The following is a 23,924-nucleotide window of genomic DNA, read 5'->3' as shown; positions in this document are numbered from 1 at the left end:
GTGCCCGAGTCTCCGTGGCCAGGAGGATGGCCAAGGTCCCGGAGCTGGAAGACGCCTTCCTGCAGGTGCAGGCTTCTCCCCAGGTTTCCCCCGAAGTCCAGGAGGAGTGTTGTGTGCAGCTCCTGAGCAAGGGTTTGCTCGTTTTCCCCGAAGAAAGGGTGTACCTGGCGGCTGAAGCGCAGCCCGGGGTTGCGCTGGGCAGCGGGGAGAAAGGGGACGACCCGGAGCTGCCGGTGGGAGTTAAAGCCGGTGAGTGCTCTGCCGTCTCCCGGGACGTGATTGGGACGCGGATGTATTTTTTACAGGGCATCCGATAATAAAAAGAAACATACCGCAAACGCGCATAAATTTCCCCTAGGAAAATGATTGTTAAATAGAAATTAAGTCGAAAGGATTTTACATAGCTCTCCTCTGAACCCCATAGGCCACCCTGTTTGACGCCAAGATACATTTAGAGGCTAATTAATTGATTGTATATTCTGATTTTCTTTATCATCTTTTCAACTTGCAATCAGAAATGCATTTAAGCAATGGTAACTTTTCCTCTGAAGAAGAGGTTGCGGACAATCAAGACAGCAAAACCAAAGCAACCGATCCACACCTCTCTCAGAAGAAAACCATCACGCAGATTATGAAGGATAAAAAGAAGCAGACTCAGCTCACCCTGCAGTGGTAAGACTCGCCCAAGGATACCCTTAAGCACCTGTTGAATTTTTAAAGTCAGTATATTCAGATTCTTTGCTTTTCTCAATTTGCTTCTCCCTCAGACTTTCTTGGAGAAGTTTAAAAGACCGATTAGAAATTCATCCAAAAATTGTTTTCACTGAATATTTGGTATAGAGACATACTCTGGTACTGGTGAAAAATGATCTGCAATACAAATAAAAACCATCACTCTGTTCATTATTGACTAAAACTATAATTTCTTCGAATGTAAGCAATAATGAATTTTTTATTACTTATTTGCTTAACATGCAATCAATTCAGTCCTTATATATTTGTTATTTTTATGTTTATAAAACATGATTCTTAAAAACAACTTAAAAGGAGGAAGGATCTTAACGGTGCCTTTATCCGTAGAGAGCAAATTCAAAATTGTGTATTGGCCATAAGATGAAATGTGTTTGAACTAGAAGACATAGAAAAATCAGTTAAGATGACGCTATTAACTTAAATAAATGTTCAACTACCTTTCACATATGATTTATTACAGTGAAATATCACTAATTGGATTTTGTGGAAAATCTTTAAAAACCAAGAGTTTATCAGTAGGCTCTCTACATATACAGTACATTTTATAATATTCTAAAAGGAAGAGAAATTTAAAGTAAAAACATAATATTAAACTTCTCTATGTAGTGTGAAGAAATAGAACTATAAATTTCCTTCCGAATTCCAAATAAGACGCAAATACGTAAAAATGTCTACTTGCTGATAAGTTACATGATCTGTTTATATGTAAAGTGTGATCTAAATCTTAGAAAAATACACTAGAAAAAACAGTATCTTAAAAAAACTAGCACATCTTATTTTATTTAAACACTGAATTACAATTTGCATGTAGTAAATTTTTGTAATTATATCCTTAACTCTTTCAAATATTTGAAATATAAACTAAATATCTTTCTAAAATTATGGTTTAACTATTGAAGTTGATATCACATTTACTGGTTAAGAATCTACTAGAGCAGTAAATAGTTGAGCTAATTATCTGAAATATTTAGGACACACTATTTTTCTTAGGATAATTGGAGCTAAAAGGTTTTGACTTCAGATATATTATGAAGGTCTTTTGAATGATCACTTGCATTATTCAGTTCAACTTGAATGAATGGAAACAAACTTGGGTTTTTATTTTATAAATGTAAATGCATTACAATTAAAGAAAAAAGTCATACCCAAAATTAACATTATACTTATGTATAGGATTTTTCAGTATTTTGAAGACAAAAATAATGCCTACACCATCAAAATAGCCAGGTGAAAAAGTGGGCATTATATGCGTGTCATTAAAATATAGTTTTAAATAGTTGAATATTTCTCAGTAATTTTCATATTTTTTGAAACTATAAAATGTTGTCATTTTGTTTGAATTCTCCATACTCTCTCTTAAAAAAGTGTTACATAATTTAAAAAAAATAGCCTAGGTGAGTTATTTACCTTCTGATATTTTTTTCCTTAAGGTTATAGATTATAGCGGGGATGTTAAACAGTAGAATTGAAAATTAAAGTGAAAAATCTGCCTAACTTCAATTTTCACCGTCAACTAGGTGTTTGGTTTTATGTATGCAAATTTTATTGGGTTTTGATTCATTTTTTTCCTTTGTCATAGAAAAATGGATGTCTGATACTTTACCTGCTTAGGAAACACGTCCTGTAGCTTTTATCTCATGCACCTTGGGAACGTGTTAAATCAGAGATCTAAAGAGTTTAGAAGAGTTTCACTCAATTTTAATCTGAATGCATATTCTATATTGCATTGCTCTTGTATAGTAGTAATTATGATTTTACTATACATAAAAAGAGTATAAGTAAATTTTAGCCAATATCATCTACTGAAAGGTTAGAAAAATTGAGAGTAGAGTCTACAAGTTCTGATTGCTGTTCAGATATTTATAACACTTAAATATATGTTATTACATTTATATAAATTGTGTTTAATTGCAATTGCAGGCATCCAAATTAAATGGAATTACTTCTAAATTTTCAAGGTTTATATAATTATGTTTATAATATGGAGCTGAATTTATATGTCATGTTTGGAGGCATCTATAGAGAATAACAGTATGTTTCAAGTGTACAGGATCTTTTAGATAATTGTAAGTACTGATTACAGTAAAAAGTGTAGAGATAGAAATAGATCGGTACCATTTCGAACTTAAGTGAAGTTAATTTACTCTTATGTATTTTGCAAATAAATGTATCACCATGCTTCCCTAACTATTCAGTGTTTGGAACTAGTTTGTGAAAGAAAGTAAGAGATTATAGACATTTGCCAACCTGAAGCCTGGCAGCCCTTTAGTGTTGAGAATGTTATTTTTAAAAGCCATCACCTTCAATTTCACTATTTATATTTGAGTATCACAGAGCAAAGTGTGATGAACAGGGAAGACTTACACAGAAGTAAGAGAATGTTTAGTGTTGAGAATGTTATTTTTAAAAACCATCACCTTCAATTTCACTATTCATATTTGAGTATCACAGAGCAAAGCGTGTTGAACAGGGAAGACTTACACAGAAGTTAAGACCTATTCTTTGGGATGTGGACCACACAGGAGTGGTTTTGTCTTAGCCATGGTATTTTAACTGCACTAGCAGGTGTTCATTGGGGTTCTTGCTCTTCTAACTTTAATCCTTGTGATCATATTTTTAATATTATCCAGAATAAAAGAAGTCTACTCATGTCTGCTCAAGAACTCATTGGTATAGAGTCTGTATTCAAAAGGAGCATTAAATCAACGTGAGAGGGGAAAGGAAAGAAGAAATAAAGAAAAGGTTTGACCTAATTCTTTGCCCTTTTTCTTAGGCTTGAAGAGAATTACATTGTATGTGAAGGAGTTTGCTTACCACGGTGCATCCTTTATGCACACTATTTAGATTTCTGCCGGAAAGAGAAACTGGAGCCAGCCTGTGCAGCCACCTTTGGAAAGGTAAATAACACATATTGGCTATACTACCTTACAACTGAAGTCATGTCAGGCAGACAGTATGGAAACAAACTTATCTGTTCAAATTCTCTTATAGAATATTAAGAATCTGTTTTGTAAGTGAAATCTCTTGGCTGTATTTGGAACTATTATATGTTTAACCTAGATGTTACCTACTATTTGTTTTACCTTGAATTACTATATGCTTTGAATATTAGAACCCTGGCTATTAGAAGATTTAATGTGACCTTAAAGGAAGCTGTATTTGAGCAATAATATTTCCTTTCAAAGATGGATACATTAAAGAGTATGGTATGGCCTGTATTGAGAAGCAGAATTAAGTGGAGGTGACAAGTATCTTGTTAATGTAATTGGTGACTGTGTTTATTCTATTTCATAAATAGTTCTCCTAATTCTCCATTTGCTCTAAGTATATTTACACTCCAAACTCCAAGATGTTGTGATGGGATTGGTTAAATTTCTCTCATTTAAAAACATCCCTTTTTACCCAACCTGTGTGGTTAGGATGGGAATCTATATAGCTGACATTCCTGTACTTACATATGTTGATCTCATTTTAAGAATCAGGAAACAATATCAATCTCTTGGGAGAGCCTTGTTCTTTGAGATTCTTGTCTTGCTCTATTATCTAAGAACCAAGGATATCCCAGAAAAATTGTAAGAAGCTTAGATCTCAAACATTGCATCTCTTATAAACTGAAATCCAAATTCTAACCTGTAGAGGGACTCGTTGTCTAGAAAATAATGATTACTATGGTCTGGCTTCCCAGTTTTTTTTTTTAACTAAAATAATTTATTAATTTATTTTGAAAACCTATCATTTACAGGAGACAGTGTGATAAGGGCATGGTAATCCAGTGATTTAGGTGCTAGCCTAGACTCTAATTTGTTGCAAGACCTGAAAAGCACTAAACTTCCTCAAAACTCAGTTCACTCATTCTGTAAAATGAGGAGGCTGCATAAGACAACTTCTAATATCCATTTTAGCTTTAATATTTTATTAGTGCCCCTTATGGCCGTCATTCTTAACTGTTTGGGGAGCCATAAAACACCTTGAGAATCTGATAAAAATTACAGAACCAGTCCCCAAGAAATTAACACATATTAATACACAGAGTTTGCCATGGAGCCTTTAGAAGATCATGTATGGATCTCCTAAGATTCAGGTTAAAAGCCCTGTTTTATGTAGAAGAGACTTTTGTTCTTTAATCAAATGCTAACTTTTAGGCAATTTAGAGAAAGGAACGTAGAAAAGAAAAAGTTTCAAACATGGCTTTGAAGATCTGGCAAGGCAAAGAAAATTTCCATGTCCTTTCAGGGTTGGAGGTAGATACTTAATTGTGGGTAAATCTCTGCAAAGAATTACTATAAAGAAACCCAAATCTTCCCACAAAGCACATACATGAAGTAATAATTGCTTTGGCAGTAACATCAAGCAAGAGCAGATATTGGTATGATCTGCTTTGGACATTGAGCAAAGGGCAGTAGAACAATGTCATCAAAAAAGCACCTCCCTCCCTTTGCTGAGGTGTCATTATGTATCAGTATGTGTATGATATTATTTTTTCCAGACTAAATATTTACTCAAAGTTCAACATTTGCTTTCTATAATTAATTGAATATGAGAGGCTTGCAACAGAAACACACACTTTCTAAAAACTAAAGCAATTGACTTTCTTTTTAGACAATTCGTCAAAAATTTCCCCTCTTGACGACTCGGCGGCTTGGAACAAGAGGCCATTCAAAGTAAGGCACATGGATGAGCACATTTCAGATCTGTACATATGATGCATTGTATATGAGGACTAATGCAATGTGAAACAAGTATTGTCTTTATCAGTGAATAGAACTAGGTATTCTCTTCTTAATAAAGCAGACTTTTACCAACTCTAAGACCTAAAAAGAAAAATAAGTGGATTTTAGAATAATGTTTAAAAAGCAAAACTTACACAGAAAAATCATATTATTTTTTCTGATGAAATAATCTAAATGAATCATTTTTATAATCTTAAAGCCACGACTGAAGGTACCAGTGTCATGAAAGGGAAATACATATGGCTACATAAGTGACCAAATGGAATCCACAACACTTCCAAAGAGCAAGGCCAAAGCCAGGGGTTGAACATGGTCCAGGTTCTTCCTCTGGTTTTCTTTCCCAGATAATAATTTCTTTATATTCCCCTCTTTTCCCTTCAAGACAAATGCCATGCCCATATGACTTAATGGAAATATAAATATAAAATAAGCAGTCATGAATTCTCTCTCTTGATAACTTTAGCTTTACTTATCTCTTGTGGCAACCCCTGTAGAACCCCCAGTTACAGGTTCATGTTCACCCATTATTTCTTCTGTCCACTGTGTTTTTAGTTGTTCCTTTCTTTCTGTCTACAAACATATCCAGATCTCTTCTGTGTTGATAAAATAAAATCGTCTCAAACCTGCTATACTCTTTGTTATTGCTCTGTTATTTTTCTTCTCTCTGCTATTTCTTGAGAGTAGCTATCTGCTCACTTGCCTTAGCACTGATCACATGCCTCTGTCCTGTCCATTTCTTTAGCTGGGCAAAAACTCAATGGCTTATTTTTACTGTTACTGATCTTCCTAGGCACCTGTCTAGCATTTGAACCTGTTGATAATGTCTTCTTAAAACAAATGCATAAAACTTCCCCTACAGCTTCTCTGTTGCAACACTACCAAGTCCTCTTCCCTCTTCTGCCACTTATTTTCTAGTTTGTCCAGTGTCTCCTTCGGCTCTAACATCCAGTTCAGCATTGTCCAAAGAAATATAACATGACCACATATTTAAATCAAAAATTTGTAGTAGCCATATTAAAAAAGTAAGATGGAACAGATGAAACTGATTTTACTAAGTTTTATTTAATCCAACATATCCAAAACATGATCGTTTAACCATATAATAAAAATTAAAATTATTAATGAGATATTTTACATTCTTTCTTTCCTACCAAGTGTTTGAGATCCCGTGTGTATTTTATACCTACAGCACATCACAATTCAGACTAGTCACATTTCAGATGCTTAATACCCACATGTAACTTGTGGTTATTCTATTGGCTAGCTCAGTCTTTTGGCTCAGTCACTTGCCAAAAGAATAAATCCTAATTTATTATGAATTCTCTTGAATCTCTCTCTCCATTCTCACTTTCAAAAACTGGCCTTGACTCTGTCTTTTTAGTCTGTTCAATACCATTCTTCCAAACTGACCTTCCGAAGTTCAATCATTTCTCTGTCATCCTCAGACATTTTCACCTGCTCATGACAAACTTTTCTCACCTTGACATTCAAGGTCCATTATGATTTAGTCCCAAACCATTTTCTTACCTTATTATCTACTTCTCACTTTTCAGCATGCAGCCTATGCTCTCACCAATTTATTGCCCAGTCCCCTTTGCTTCCCTCTCAACCACCACTGTTTTGTTCATGCTATCTTCCTCCATGAAAAATGCCCTTTCCCCTAGAGGTGTGTTGAAATCCTATCCATTTAAAAGAATGTCTCCTGAACTTCCTCTTCTTTTGAATCTTTTCTTAGCCTCTTGATGTTTTGTAGGCTTTTCTTTGCACCCTCATAGCAGTTTTTGATACCTACCCTAATGCGAAATTAACTTATCTCCTCCCCTTAAAAGGTGGTATTTTGAGGACAGAGACTTTGTCTCACCCATTTTCATACTATTTCTGTGGTCTGCTACATAATAGATTATCAATTTATGTCTATTTAATTGATTCCTATTAATGTGAATAGTATTGTGGCCTGAGAAATGAAATGCCAGATTGAAAAAGACAAAATTGGCTCATTCCTTCTAACCAAGTCAGCTTTTTTTCAAAGTCGAATCAGTTTAACTGCCTAATTTCTACTGAATTGATTCCTACTGACTTGTGTAGGTAGAGAAAAGATTAGATAGTGTTTGAGATAGCTAGATAGTGGAAAGAGAGGCAAAGCAATGCAGAGAAATCCTCTTCACAGGATCTACAAGAGGACAGGCAGGCAGGCTGCAGAGAAAGTCAATTAATCCTAGAAGGAGCCTTTAGGATTAGGGATGAATCATTAACCTTGTCCATTGTGACACAATGTGGCTCCAGTGTGTAGGTTTATGTTGTAACAATATGTAGTGACTTCAGGCAATTTGTTTGATATCTGAGAACAGATGCCCAAGAGCATAGCATTAACAATTTGAATTTTTTCCTACTTACCTGATGTGCCATTTGCTTTTTATAACTTGCATATTATATTTTTGGTATTTTCATATCATGGGGAAAAGTTTTTTCTATATGTAAACTAAGTATTTTGAAAGATACGGCAAGATGTAGAGTCTGTGTATTTTGTCATTGTTAATATTCTGATGTAATTATTCTTAGCGAGATACTTTTCCTGACTTTATTTCCAAGAAATACCCTTAGATTTTTTTATCTTGGAAGATAATATATCAAAAGGCAGAGTTGCCTGGTGGTTAGGAGCATGAGGCTTAAAATTGGACAAATCTGAGCTTTAATCCCATATTCCCATATACAACTAGATGAGCTGTTCAGCTTTTCATCAATAAGTTGGATATGCCATTATCTACAGGTTTGGTGTGAGAATTAAACGGAAAAGTACAGGAATGAATGGAGACATGAATATGCTTTCAACCTCACTATCCCTAATAGTAATGAAATTATTAATAATAATATAAAATTAATAATATGATATTCACAATGCATCCAAAAATCAGCAATGCAATTAAAAGTTATTATTTACTGAGCAGCACACACACACACATGCACACAGACACACACAATCTCTAATCCTCACAATGACAATACAAGATTGGAATTGCTGTGTTTTACAAAGGAGGAAACTGCAGTTCAAAGATCACTGACTTGCTCAAGGCCACACAGATACTATAAAATAACAATGTTGGCATTTAGATCAAGGTTTATCTGGCTCTAAAGTTTGTGCTTTGTCACCTGATAAAGCTTCTTCTTTCCTATATCAGTCATATCAACAAAATATTGTTTAATTGAACTTTTGAGTTTTTGAGGTATAAATTTTATTTTTTCTTTTTTTTAACATCTTTATTAGAGTGTAATTGCCTTACAATGGCGTGTCAGTTTCTGCTTTATAACAAAGTGAATCAGTTATAATATACATATGTTCCCATATCTTTTCCCTCTTGCGTCTCCCTCCCTCCCACCCTCTCTATCCCACCCCTCTAGGTGGTCACAAAGCACGGAGCTGATCTCCCTGTGCTATGTGGCTGCTTCCCACTAGCTATCTGTTTTACGTTTGGTAGTGTATATATGTCCATGCCACTCTCTCACTTTGTCACAGCTTACGCTTCCCCCTCCCCGTATCCTCAAGTCCATTCTCTAGTAGGTCTGCATCTTTATTCCCGTCTTGCCCCTAGGTTTTTCTGACCATTTTCTTTTTCTTTTTTTTTAGATTCCATATATATGTGTTAGCATATGGTATTTGTTTTTCTCTTTCTGACTTACTTCACTCTGTATGACAGACTCTAGGTCCATCCACATCACTACAAATAACTCCATTTCGTTCCATTAATCTGCAAAACATACAAGCAACGCATGCAGCTCAATATCAAAAAACCAAACAACCCAATCCAAAAATGGGCAGAAGACCTAAATAGACATTTCTCCAAAGATGGAACCCTCTTGCACTGTTGGTGGGAATGTAAATTGATACAGCCATATGGAGAACAGTATGGAGGTTCCTTATTTATTTTTTCTGATCTAACAGTTTTAAATGTTAATTAATATATTAGATTCTTCTTCAGAGAGCTAGCAACATTTCTCAAGCATCAATCATAAGACATTTTAAATTATTTTATATTTGTTTAGAGATATTTATGTTTTCTATAAAAGCAAATTTGTAGCACAAACACAATTTTGCTTTCTGCTTTTAATTTTTGTCCAAAATGTTCTCTGTGTTGGTATATTATCTTCACAATCATCATTTCTATTGGATGTTTAATATTTTAAAATTTACATTTGAAAAACATTTTTATGTATATGGAAATATGAACAATTGATGATATAGAAATATAAATGAAGAAGTAAGCATATTTTGCAGAAACAGGAATTTATAATTTCTCCCAATTTTCCTAGTAATTTTGTAAAAGTTTGTATTGTCGTAGTGCCCAAAACATACCATCACTAAATATCTATTGAATTATTTCTAATATATGAATAAATTTGGTATTAATTAATTCATAAATAAATAATAAGCTCTGCGCTCCATCCCTTCATTTTCTGTTACCATCCCCTCCCTGCCAAGAAAACCAACAATCCCAATGGCAGATTCTGCATGTTCTGAAAACCAAGATAAAAACTGACTTTGCTTTTTCTTTTCTTCTCTTTGATTTACCACCAATGCTAATAATTTTTTTTTCTTCCTGTGCAAAATTTTTAAAAATAAATTTATTTATTTATTTTAAAATTTTTGGCTGTGTTGGGTCTTCGTTGCTATGCGCGGGCTTTCTCTCGTTGCATCACGGGGGCCATTGCAGTGCTTGGGCTTCTCATTGCTGTGGCTTTTCTTTGTTGCAGAGCAAGGGCTCTAGGCGCGTGGGCTTCAGTAGTTATGGCACCCGGGCTCTGTAGTTGTGGCACACGGGCTTAGTTGCTCTGCGGCACATGGGATCTTTCCGGATCAGGGCTCGAACCCGTGTCCCCTGCGTTGGCAGGCAGATTCTTAACCACTGTGCCACCAGGGAAGTCCTAAAATTTTTAAATTTAGATTTTGAATAAATAAAAATGAATCAAAATTCTATAGGTACAAAGAGTATCTAATGAAAAGTAATTCTTGCCTATTTTATGTTATGAATGTATTATAGCAAGGATCATCAATCCATTCATATTTATATTGATGACAAAGCATGGTGCCAAAGAGTTTTTGAGGTACAAACAATAGTAAGATAGGGTACATGCTGTCAAAACAATTTCATTATCAATATTCATTTATTTAGTAAACATTTTTCGTCTGTCCTGGTGCTGACTAGGTCCTAAAGATACAATGATTAGCAAAAGAGGCCACGTCCCACCCTTGCTCAAAATGGCTCAGCAGGGTAAGGGAGAACACAGTTGAGCCCACCAATTAGATTTCATGAGATTTCATGCACACAGTAAACTGTTTGATTTGAAGTTACATTTTAATTTCTTATAGACTTTGATCAGTCAAATCTTGGTTTTCAGACATGACGGATAAAAGCGATTATCTTATTTATTAGTAGTGATTTAGTGGGTTAATAAAACTGATATGGCAGCTGCTCTTATCATAGTAAGTTATTGCAACTCCCTGAACAACTTAATCCCATCATTTCCTTATCAGTTATCATTTGTATAATGTAAACTAACATCAGGGCTACTAGCTCAGTGGGAACATATGTTTCAGGAATTCTATATAATGACAAAATGGAAAAGAAGAAATATAGGTGCAGGTATAAATTGATCAGCAAATGAAGAAAAGTATTAGACACAAGGTAAATACTTTAGTACTAAAAAGAGGAGCAATAATTTCATTTGTCCTATTAAAATATAACACATTCACTTTAAAATGTGGGCATAAAAATTAATTAATTATTCTTCTTTATTCCTAAAATGTAAATGATATCTGTCGCTTGACACAAGGTTAAGGACAGTTGATGCTAATGAATGAAGACAATTTTGTTAGATAATCACAAAGACTACTTGTATTATGCAAACATTTTCTTAGAGAAATTAGCTAATCATATCTAGGATTTTTAAGCAGTTATCATATATCTTTTAAAATAAAAATCATATAGGGAGAAAGAACTGTGAAATGTTTGGGAATCTTTATTCAGAGTAACCTACAGGATAGACATTAGCTATTGGTATATAAATTTTAAAAACTAGTTAGCCCACAGTGAGGCAAATCTCACTTTTTATTCAACACTTACCTGTATATATTCTTGTTATGCTAGAATATTTCTGGCAAATATTTCCTAGCAAGATTTATTTTAGGGTAATATATTAACAACAAAGTAGTGATATAATATGTTGCAAGTGAGATGAAAAATCCATGTATACTTTGTATGAAATTACTCTCCCTGGTTTTATGAGGTTTATCTTCAGCTGTTAGGAAGACAGAGAGCTGCTCATTTATTATCTCTTCTCAAAGACACTAAATCATCACTCAGACAGACGATAACATGTTCCTAGTTAGACTAAAAGGAAGATTAAAGGGGAAGATTATTTTATTGGCTCCAGAAGAAACTGGATATGAAATGTGCTAAAGCATTACAATGGTCCTTGCAAAATATTGAGATTTGTATTTCCAGCAATTTCTAGTCTTTCCACCTAAATACACTGATTGCATGTCCTTTATATACATTGTTTAGGGATACAACTTTTGTTCAATGCCAATATTTTACCAGTACCTGGAAAGGCTCAGTCCTAGGAAGCAGTTATTGAAAACAACTGGCTTTAAGAGAATTTGTGTTTTATCAGTTTCCAGATTTCTAGCAGAACACATTGACTGGTCCAATAAATAAGGATTTTTCTTTACAGTAATTTCTAAGGGGGAACACAATGAAGGGGAAGATGAAATTCCCTTCCTCCAGGTTAGTAGGGGAGGTAAGCCATGTATACATATACCATTAGTACGAGATGCAAAGCTCCATGGGATAACTGACCAAGAGAGGAGTTCAAAGGACAGAGAAATTAATTTTGCCTAAGAGACCAAGCAAAGCTTCATGTGTTGAAGCTGTGCCTTGAGGCACGGATAAGAAATGGGGACATGCAGGAAGAAGGGCATTCCCAATGAGAGCTCAACAAAGTAAAGGCACAAAGTGAGGAAAGCACGCGTTATTTGTGGAGGGCAAGTAACTCTGACAGAAATAGCTAAGTTTATACAGTACTAGTGGTAGAGTTAAAGGAATTAGTAGATTTCCTTACATCACATTAGACAAGAGGCTTTTTAATCTCTACCAGATTTTAAATTGTGCTGTGTTTAAGTATATGATACTATATGCTAGAATGAAGTTATTTAAACTGTAGCATCCATAGAACAAACAGCAAGCTTTGCAAAAGACCATGAAATTGCAATATATTTCCATTGTAATAGATTCTCTTGTTCCCAAGCATCTCTTGCTTCATTTCTTCTAATACAAAGACATTTTCTTTGGTATATTAGTTCTAAAATCTAATAAAGAAAAATAGTTATACTTATTTCAGACTCATGTTCACTCACTAATCCTAATAGGCTTGGCTGAATATCATCTAAATCTGTTCCTTTGTTATGGTTTTAGGTATTTACCTTATCAATTTCTATTAATATAGCTGCCTTTTGTAATGTCCTTTGCTTAAGTTTCATATTTCCTTCATTTCTCCCTTTGTTCCAATATACTGTAGAGGTTCTTTTCCCTTATCTACCGGAGGAGTATTTTCTTACTGTAAAAATGGAGTTTCTTCTGTTCAGGTTAACAGACTGCTATTGTCCTTCTACCAAAACTGAGGATTTGAAAACTTGTTCCCAATCTGCCACACTCATAAAATACCTTCACTACCGTGATCACCCTCCATTACTGTTTCTCAAACATAACAGCCCTTTCTGAAACATTTCATATTATAATAGGTGTAATTTTTTCATATTTAAAAACTCTTTTTTCTCCATCTCAAATGGCCCAGGGTCATTAGAGGCAACTCCTCTGCCCTTAGAACCTAATGGGAGAGAAGCCATCTCTGGGACTCATACTTATAGAGGGCCCTGTTCCTCCCCTCCTCCAGCTGATCTCCTTCCCAGGAGACAAGGAGTCCATTGCCTGAGTGAATGTGTCCCCCGAGACTGCATCCCCCTTCAAGTTCACATTTCAGGTCCGTGGGGCCCAAGAATTCCAAACAGTCTCAGGCCTGCCTCCTGGGCCGAAGTAGGCCTCTTCCCTCATCCAACCTCAGGAGACATAGACCAGATGGGTGCCTCCCCTAGGGGGCAGCTGTCTGGGGTGTGTGTGAGAGTGGATCTTGGACATGGAGGCTGGAGTGTTCTCAAGAGGCCCCTCACAGTGCACAAAGCAGCAGAGGCTGGGGAGATAAGGGAGCTGGGGGCGGCTCTCCTCCCACCACCATGTTTCCTCATGGAACTCCAGGAGTCTAGGCATTCTAAGCTCAGAATTACCTACTAGATCATTATGGAGGTACATTGTCAAGATAGGAGGAGAGGGACATTTTATTTCACAATATGTTCGCTTGATTTATATATTTTAAGTGATTAGGCGTAAGGTATGTGGGCCTCCATTTGTACTCTCGTCCTGAGCTTTGAAAACATTTAGGGGTAGAGTTGCTCTGATAAGTCCCTTCTTTATTACTGAGGTCAGCAAAGGTGCCTTGAAGCGTAGATCCTTCATTGTCCTGTCCACTTTAAACTCAGATGGTGATGCTAAGAAATGAAGTTTTAAATATTGTTACACTGAAGTCTACTGGAAACCCCCTTATTCTTTTATTTCATTCCTTCCCTCTTCTTAGATGAATGCAGATTGAAATGGTAAATAACCAAATAGGGAATGGTGCTGCGTGGTGCACAGAGAGGGGAAAGAAGCGTAAAGGCAGAAATTAGCAGACTTTGGTCACCCTCACTAAATACCCAGTCTTTGACTAGCGGTTGTGTCACATGTGTAGCCTTTGTACTTGGGCGTGGAGTAAGTCTGGGGTCTACAGTTTTGGAGAATGAGGTACAACTTGAGAGATGCTACATTTGCCTGTGGCTCAGGATCCATAGATACATTTATAACAAATTATTCATAACACTGTTACAGTCCATGTTTCATATTTCCATTGATTCATCACAGAGATGTTTTTTTCCCCATTGTTGCACAAAAGTTTGAAGTGAAAATGACAGTGACTTGGGCTTCTCATACCTCATGAGGAAAATAACTTTCAAAGGGTCAGATGCTTCGTACATATTCCTGTGCATGACATCAACGTCTTTCCCACACATAATGTTATACTCTTTTCTCCATTCAATAGATGTACTACAAAGAAAACCCACCATTTTCTTATTCAGTTGACCACATTCAAATTGAACCAAGCAGTCTGCAGATAGATACGCTTGATATACTTAGAGCCAATGTCTACATTTACAAATTTAAGTGCCTGCAGTTAAATGCCTGCAATTATAATTTTTTTGTTGTTTGTTTTTGAAACCTAATGTTTTAGAGGTTTGAGGGGGGTCAGCAGTAGGCAATTCTCCTGTCTTTTTCAAGCTTAGAGCCAGAAATATGACCATAAGTAGAATTAGTTAGCATTAAAGAAGGATTAAACACATTAAGATATTACTTAATCAGGAAAAAATCAGGAAAGGAAGATGCAGACCAAGAGGTTGCAGTTCTTACTTGTGGTTTACTTCAATTCTACTTTAGTCTTCTTTTTCCCCTGCAAAAAACTACATTAACGCAGAGCTGGTTCCTGTTCTTGCTCTAGGTATCATTATTATGGGATTGGCATAAAAGAGAGCAGTGCATATTACCACTCCGTTTATTCTGGAAAAGGCCTGACAAGGTAGAGTTCGACTATCTTCAAGATAAGTTCTGTATGTCTTTAAATATGTATAATATTTATTGAATAAAATGACTTACTAATTTTGCTTATTGAGATATTTTCCTTTAAGCATCAAACCTTAATTTTAACTTTGTATGGACATTTACAATGACTGGGCAATTAATATACTTTGCAATCATTAATAAGAAATTAATGGTGAACCGGGGATCCCAGAGAGATGTAAAATAGAAATCAGGGAAGCAGAATTGCTTTCAAATTAGTATTTACTTATAAGGCTGAATCTGTTTTCAAGCTAGATTCAACAAAATGAAGGCAGAAAATTTAATTTTTTTTCTAAGAGATAACCTGTTTTAAGGATCTATGTGCTTGGCCAGTATCTTACAAAGATGAAAAGTTTATTATAATCATCTCTAATCACATATATTTTGATATACCAGCTTACCTTAAGCTACTGACCTAAGCTACTGAGTCTCTGTGAAAGAAAAAACACAAATGAATATAAAGAACCTATAGCTCGGGCTTCCCTGGTGGCGCAGTGGTTGAGAGTCCGCCTGCCGATGCAGGGGACACGGGTTCATGCCCCGGTCCGGGAAGATCCTACATGCCGCGGAGCGGCTGGGTCCGTGAGCCATGGCCACTGAGCCTGCGCGTCCGGAGCCTGTGCTCCGCAACGGGAGAGGCCACAACAGTGAGAGGCCCGTGTACCCAAAAAAAAAAAAAAAAAGAACATATTGCTCTAATCTGTCATCAACTATCAGGCGGAGGTTATTGACAAGGAAGGGGACATCTAATGAAACCAGTGATAATATGCAATTATTATTTTTTAAAATACTGGAGCTCCAAATGATTAAATCTGCATCTGAGATTGCTTTATGGCACGATTCCCCAAGAACTGCTCTCAAAAGAATGAATTAGTTTTAAAAGTAAGGTATCTTGTGAAAAAAAAAATAATTTTAGTCACCCGAGTCATACAAAGATGAACTCAGATATTACAAACAATATAACGGCAGCTTACTAACCACTACTCACTGTGAAGTGAAAATACAGGCCAGAATGCACAAATATTTAATATCAAGTGTGCTTTGATTGCCTCAGATCTTACCTGACTTCCCTAAATATCCTTTATTTAACTTTCCCGTAATAGCCTTATTTTGTTAGTAAGTTGAGAAAGATGCTTGGGTCCCTTTGAAAATCAAACAAATTTCTCCAGATTTATTTCACTGATCGTGATATAAGGTTACTACTTTTGTAGGTCCTCTGCGTTTCCTTGATAGATATAACTGTATATGTATTTTTAACTAATGAAAAATATTCTGATTTTTAAGGTTTTCTGGAAGCAAGCTGAAGAATGAGGTAAGAACTAGTTTCATTTCTATTTTACATCTGTTATGTATTACAAGTTTAACAATAGGAGTTATTCATCCTTATTGGCAAATATAGAAATAAATGTTATTTATTGAGTCCCTTGAATGGCTGAGGACTTTAGACAGAGCTAAGTTAGATTTGGGGCAACTAATCATTCTTTACATGGACCTACTGAACCACCTGCAATTACCCTAGGAGGGGTAATTTTTCAATTACCCTTACCAAATATCAGATACTGAAAAGATTATTTTAAAAAAGACCACTATTGATCCAAGAAATTGTTATTTAAATATAAACAGAAAGCCTACAGCTGAGGATATGGAAAGAATTAATATTTGGCATATACCTATCTAGACAAAACGTTTGATAGTTATCAAGAAACCCAAATGTTATGCTTGATTGTTTCACTGTGTGTGTGTGTGTGTGTGTGTGTGTGTATTAGTCAGTTTACTGATCTCTTCTGCACTGGGGGTGGAGATGGGGATGGCAGGGGTGGGAGCTAAGGAGAAAGGGTCCACCACGTGCACAGCACACACTTTCTGCCTAGACTACCCTCCTCCTTCTTACTCCCAGCCAAAGAACAGATCAGCAAACTGACTTTATCTAAATGAGTTAAACAACCATTAGGGCCTGCATGGCTAATTAGGCACATGATAAGGCCTTCATTATCCTCAAGTTCACTAATCATTAGAGGAGGTGCCACAGACCTGAGGGCACGTGATAATGTGTTGTGTGGTAAATTTGGACCTGACGTAAATTGTAACTCCATTAGTTTGGTGAAATGATGCAGGCATATTAAGAAATAATATAAAGCCCCCAACCCTCTGAAATGACCAATTTCTTTCCACCAGTGCTTTTAATACAGTTAATGGCTAATTACATAATAAAATCCTCCAGATTGCTCTTTTTATCAATGAAATAATAGCTCTTTATTAGATAAACGGTTGTGAAAGTGCAAAAATATTGACTTAGAAATACACTTCAGTTGACTGAAGTTTATGTCAATAGGGAATTTAAGTCATTTTCTCTCAGGTGTTCTTTCTGCCACTTTGAAGAGACTGGTGGTACCAGCGGTCCATTAGCTGGTACAGCATGCAGGTGGCAAGCCTCACTTTATCAAATAAAAGAAAAATCTCTCTCAAGTCTACTGCTTCCTCCTTAGAAGAGCATAGTCAAAACTCAGGTGTAGGTTTTGTTAATAAAGTAAGACTAAAATATTTTGGTTAGGCTATAAAACCTATTTTTCTAAAGCTACCGGAAGCAAAAATAGAGTATCATTATTGTGATGATTATATAAATGAGCATAGTTAAGGGCTTTCTAAAGGCTCAAAAATACTCTAAATACTTTTAAAAAATTGTGATAAAATATTTGTTTAACAAAGTTGAAATTTTAAAAAACTATTTTGTACTTAGAGTGACCAGCCATCAGTTTGCTCAGGGTGTGAGACTGTCAGTGCAAACCTTCAGGTCATTTGAACGTTAGGAACAGTGAGGTAGGGAAAATGGGTGATAATATTGCCAATTTACAGCTAAGGAAACTGAGGCTGAGATATATTTGTTTTCTTAAAAATTCACAATGAAGTTCTATTTTTTTTAACTCATGGATGAAATGTTAATCAATAGATATGTGGTGATACAGGTATGAGGGGGCAAAATAGTGAATGGATAGATTTGATCCTTTACAGTGTAGCAGAAAAACCTATCTTGAGCACATAATCATAACTAATTATAAAGGGTGTCTTGAGAGTTAACCTGGTTTACGTGGTTAAGGACATTTCCTGCAGGAAGTGACATTTAAAGAAAGAACTGAGAATAAGAAGGAGTTTGGAGGAGGAGTAGGGGCCAAGGGAAGAAGAGTCTAGACAGATGGAACCACATAGATTAGGGTTTCTCAGCCTTGGTACCACTGACATTTTAGGCCAGATAATTCTGTGCAGTGGGAGATGTACTGTGCATTGTAGGATATTTAGCAACATCACAGTGTCTCTGGTTTCTATCCACTAGAATCCAATAGCCTTCCCTCCCCCTCGTTGTGAAAACCAAAAATGTCTCTGACGTTGCCAGATGTCAAACACTGGCATACGGGCAGGCAAACAAGAGGAGCATCATGTTAGAGATGTGTGGACGGTCTGGATAAGAAAATACCTGAATGAGGATAATAGCCCTAGGGATGGAGAGAAGTGACTGCTTTTAGCTAGGAAACACTGGAAGAGAAGCAGGTAGAAAGAATAGAAAGATAAGGGGTTCAATTTGGAACTTGCCATATTTGATGTGCTTGTAAAACATCCAGTGTAGACTTGAAGTGAGCAGGTGGATATATGCGACTGGACAAGAGGATTTAGGGATTTGGTTTGATGGTGATTGAAGTCAGGGTAATGAATAAAAATGTCTAGGAAAAAATAATAAATAAGAAGAGAAGACATTACGAGAAAAGAGTTCTGAAAGGTGGGAAAGAAAAATAGGGTCAGCAAGATAACTGAAGAGAATCCAGAGAGGTAAGAGGAAGGAGAATACAGTGGTACAGAAGCCAAGAGCAAAGAGTGCTTCCAACAGGAGGGAATGGTTGCTACTATCAAATGGTGCTAAAAGGTCATCAAGATAAGAACTGGAAAAGATCTATTAAATTAGTTAAGTGGAGATAATTAATGACTGCAGCAAGAACATTATCAGGGGAGAGCTGGGGTTTGGTTTGTGAAATGAATGGGCAGTGGCATTGAACATAGAAAATTTAGTCAAGTCAAGGGTAATAGTTGGAGGAGGGCTTGACATTTAGTTTTTGTTTTTATAAATTTATTTATTTTTGGCTGCATTGGGTCTTTGTTGCTGTGTGCGGGCTTTCTCTGATTGCGGCGAGCGGGGTTTACTCTTCGTTGTGGTGCGCGGGCTTCTCATTGCGGTGGCTTCTCTTGTTGCGGCATGCAGCCTTCAGTAGTTGCAGCATGCAGGCTCAGTAGTTGTGGCTCACGGGCTTAGTTGCCCCGCAGCATGTGGGATCTTCCCGTACCCGGGCTCGAGCCCGTGTCTCCTGCATTGGCAGGCGGATTCTTAACCACTGCGCCACCAGGGAAGCCTGACATTTAGTTTTGAAGGAAGATTAGACTATGGTTCTAATGTTGGTAAAACAGATTCAGTAAAGAGTAGAGAACAAAGATATGAAAGAGAGGGGAAAGTTGAGAGTACAGGGTTACTGAAGGCGTGGGCAGGGAAGAGCTTCCGAGTGGAGAAAGTGGCCCTGAAGAGAAGGAACACTTACTCCATTAAAACTGGAAAAAGAAATGGGTTAGTTCAGATGCAAGTGGATTTGTGGATTTTGTGGCAGGAAATTGAGATAGTTTAGTGGTTTGGGATTTCTCTCTGAGGTATCAGCAGTCAGTTAGGTCATTTTCTGTGAGTGAAATCTTGGTAAGGAGTAGTAGGAGATTGAAGAACTTAAAAAAAGTCCCAGCTCTTCTCAGTCAGGATTCCCAGAGAGAATGTAGCCCTAATGCCCCAAGGCATCCATTGTATGTAGAGAATGGGCTCTTGTATGCATCTGGAATGGTACTAGCTAAGTGCCATCCTTGGGAGAACTGAGAAAATGGTCACTCAAATCCTTTTCTAGGGCTTCCCTGGTGGCGCAGTGGTCGAGAGTCCGCCTGCCGGGGCAGGGGACACGGGTTCGTGCTGCGGTCTGGGAGGATCCCGCATGCCGCGGAGCAGCTGGGCTTGCGCGTCCAGAGCCTGTGCTCCGCGACGGGAGGGGCCACAGCAGTGAGAGGCCCGTGTACTGGGAAAAAAAAAAAAATCCTTTTCTACAGGACTTACTTTTCTCACAGATTCCCTATTGAGAGAGGTGGGAACAGTCTCTGTGGAAGACAAGAAAGGTAGAACATTTTAAAATGTAAATGGCAGGAACCAGCAGAAGTGAAAAATATTTGGGAGTAATCAAAACAGGAGAAGCATACTACCTATCTGAAAAAAAATTACAGGCATAAAAGAAAATTTTAAATGAAAGGACGTACCACATGTCTGGATAGGAATGCTAGATACTATAAATATGTCAATTCTTCCTTAAATTGATTTAGACATTTAATACTCTATTAAAATTTTGAGTGGGCAGGTTTTTTTGGAAATTAATTTGATCTAGAAGGATATATAGGAAGTAATAGTTGAGAGAAGTATAAACAAGAAGAGTCAAAAGGGACTTGTCTGGCAGATATCAAAATATTATGACACTATGATACTGACTCAAATGTAGGTAGAACAAATCTACAGCAGAAATTAGTTACCTGAAAAAGGGCCATAGTGTGTGTAATAATTTAGTGTGTGCAAGGAGACATTACAACCAATGAAGGAAGAAATATTTTTCAGTGAATTGTCATAAGTCCTTTATGAAGGAAGATAGAGTACCAAATAAATAAATAAAATTCTTCAGGGCATAATGTTAGAAAAATATTTTTTGGAAAAATATTTCTATACCTCATACCTTTATCAAGTTCATATAAATTATTAAATACAAAAATAATAATTAGAAGGAAACATGTATCTACCTCATTTCTGGGGGGCGGGGGCCTCAGGGAAAGACTTTCTACCATGAAAACAGTTTAAGAAATTTCAAAGGAAAAAAATCAAAATGGAAATTGAAAACTCCTTTAAATCAAAGCATCATATACAAAATCTGAAGTCAGAAGAAAGACAGTAGGAAGATATTATTCCATTGTCACATGCAAATATGACAATGGGGTAATATCTTTACTATATGAAGAAATCCTATCAATTAAAAAAATATGAAGACCTCAATAAATAGTAAAAAAAAAAAGGATATGAATAGAAAATACACATAAGGAAGAAAAGGCCAATAAATGCATGAAAAATGAACTACCAAATAAATTAAAATTTTAAATAATAAAATTATCAAATATTAAGAAATTACTATGAAGCTGGTGAAAGTATGGTGAGATAAGTTCTTTCATACCCTGCTGGTGAAGACAGAACAAACTTTCTGGAAAATAATTGCAAGATCTGTGTTCAAGTCTTTTAAAGTGTTCATCCTCTTTCTCCCACTAATTTCACTTTTGTATAAAGAAATAATAGAAAATGCAGAAAAAATATTATGGACAAAATTGTTATTGACTACAGTGAAAAACTGTTCAATCTAAATGACTAATAATAAAAATGATTACATAAAAACTGATAGCTAGTGGGAAGCAGCCACATAGCACAGGGAGATCAGCTTGGTGCTTTGTGACCACCTAGTGGGGTGGGATGGGGAGGGTGGGAGGGAGGGAGATGGAAGAGGGAAGAGATATGGGAATATATGTATATGTATAACTGATTCACTTTGTTATAAAGCAGAAACTAACACACCATTGTAAAGCAATTATACTCCAATAAAGATGTTAAACAAAAAACCCCACCAAAAGCTGGTATATCCATACAAGGAACTATTATTCAGCAATAAAAAGAAATAAAGTCTTTTTACAAAAAAAAAAGATTACATAAGTTATAAGACATTTATGGGACTGAATATTATATCATTTATTAAAGGGCTCTTTTAATGACATGGAGAAATGTTAATTAGGAAGAAAAACAGGATGCAAAAACAAATATATGTTTATATGGCTTCAAAAATATGTAAAATGTGTAAAATAAAACTGGATGATAGAGGATTAATATCTATAAATACTATGCTATGCAGTATGGTAGCCACTAGCCACACTTGGCTGTTAATTACGTAAAATAAAATATTGAGTTTCTCTGCACATTATTTACATTTCAAGTGCTGGCTAGTAAATACTGTATTTGAACAGTGCAGATAATAGAACATTTTAAAAAATAGAACATTTTCATCATTACAGAAATTTCTATCAGATGGCACCATTTTAGAATATGTGATCAACTTAGTAATGAAAAGTAACCCAATAGAAATGTAGCAAAGTATATGAACAGGCAATTCACACAAGATGAAAAAGAATGATTGATAAATAGTGTTGGTGCTCGTGGTGCCCATTCTGACTGACCAGGTTCTATAACATATATTCAATACATATTTTGAATACTATCCCTGCCAATAAACATATCTAATTTTTAGGGAAATGCAAATTAGAACCTAAAAGTAATTATTTTACCATTACTGGAATAACAGCAATTAAAAAGTATCAAAATATGTGTTTTGAATATTGTTAGGAATGTAGAGCAGAGGGGCTCTCATGAATGGTAGGAGGGGCAATATCTAGAAAAGTTGAAAGTTCACGCACATTATGACTGCATTCCTAGAGAAAACTTTACACCGTGCACAAGGAGGCATGTATGAGGATGTTCATTGCAGTACTGTTTATAATTTCAGAATACCAAAAAATGAAAGTCTATTATGATATAGTGGGAAAATAAATTTTTATATATTCAATACAGGAAAATACTATACTGCTTTGGAAATGAGTGAATTGTAGCTATAAGAATCAAATTAGGTTCATCTGAAATACCTAAAGTTGTATGAAAAAAGCTCATTGAATGTAGAAAGATACATACTGCATGGTACCAGTTTTAAAGCAATAGTATATGTTATTTAAGAATATTTACATATAAGGTAAATTTTTAAAGGTTTGAATAATAATGATATAAACCAAATCCTGAACATTAATTATTCCTTATGGGGAGGGAAGGGAATGAGATTAGGGAGGGCTACAGAGGCTGCTTTAATATTTCAAATGTCTAATATATTGGGGCTTCCCTGGTGGCACAGTGGTTGAGAGTCTGCCTGCCGATGCAGGGGACACGGATTCGTGCCCCGGTTTGGGAAGATCCCAAGTGCCGCGTAGCGGCTGGGCCCGTGGGCCATGGCCGCTGAGCCTGCGCGTCCGGAGCCTGGCTCCGCGGCGGGAGAGGCCACAGCAGTGAGAGGCCCGCATATCGCAAAAAAAAAAAAGTCTAATATATTAATTGGGATGGTAAGTGCATGAGTATTTACTACTTTTTACCTATACCTTTTTTTTTTTTTGCTGTGCGCGGGCCTCTCACTGTTGTGGCCTCTCCCGTTGTGGAGCACAGGCTCCGGACGCACAAGCCCAGCGGCCATGGCTCACGGGCCCAGCCGCTCCGCGGCATGTGGGATCCTCCCGGACCGGGGCACGAACCCGTGTCCCCTGCATCGGCAGGCGGACTCTCAACCACTGCGCCACCAGGGAAGCCCTACCTATACCTTTTTTAAAGTTTTAAATAGTTCATAATATAAAAGCAAACAAAATCAACAGCAACGAAAGCAAAACAAAACGTGGAGGAAATTAAGAGTAATTATCAGTCAGTGGTATGAATTGGGATTGTTTTAAATTTTTTATTCATAAATGTAGTGGTTCAGATTTCAAAAATGTCTTAGAGAAAGTCTCAGAA

The 23,924-nt window shown here is 36.2% G+C and overlaps 1 protein-coding gene across 1 annotated transcript in view; it reads left to right on the top strand.

The window, feature by feature from the left end:
- The first annotated feature begins 26 nt into the window (after positions 1–26).
- The window catches only part of RFX6 (regulatory factor X6), a 54,364-nt gene continuing 30,466 nt past the window's right edge, over positions 27–23,924 (top strand). Inside the window, exons 1-6 of the mRNA XM_024756702.1 lie at positions 27–249; positions 516–672; positions 3,527–3,650; positions 5,353–5,414; positions 15,117–15,194; positions 16,520–16,547. Coding sequence (XP_024612470.1) covers positions 27–249; positions 516–672; positions 3,527–3,650; positions 5,353–5,414; positions 15,117–15,194; positions 16,520–16,547 — 672 coding nt within the window. The remainder of the gene's footprint in view (positions 250–515; positions 673–3,526; positions 3,651–5,352; positions 5,415–15,116; positions 15,195–16,519; positions 16,548–23,924) is intronic.

The sequence above is a fragment of the Neophocaena asiaeorientalis genome, unplaced genomic scaffold (assembly GCF_003031525.2).
Source record: "Neophocaena asiaeorientalis asiaeorientalis breed wild unplaced genomic scaffold, Neophocaena_asiaeorientalis_V1.1 scaffold125, whole genome shotgun sequence".
Taxonomy (NCBI): domain Eukaryota; kingdom Metazoa; phylum Chordata; class Mammalia; order Artiodactyla; family Phocoenidae; genus Neophocaena; species Neophocaena asiaeorientalis.
This window is presented reverse-complemented; position numbering and strand designations above follow the sequence as displayed.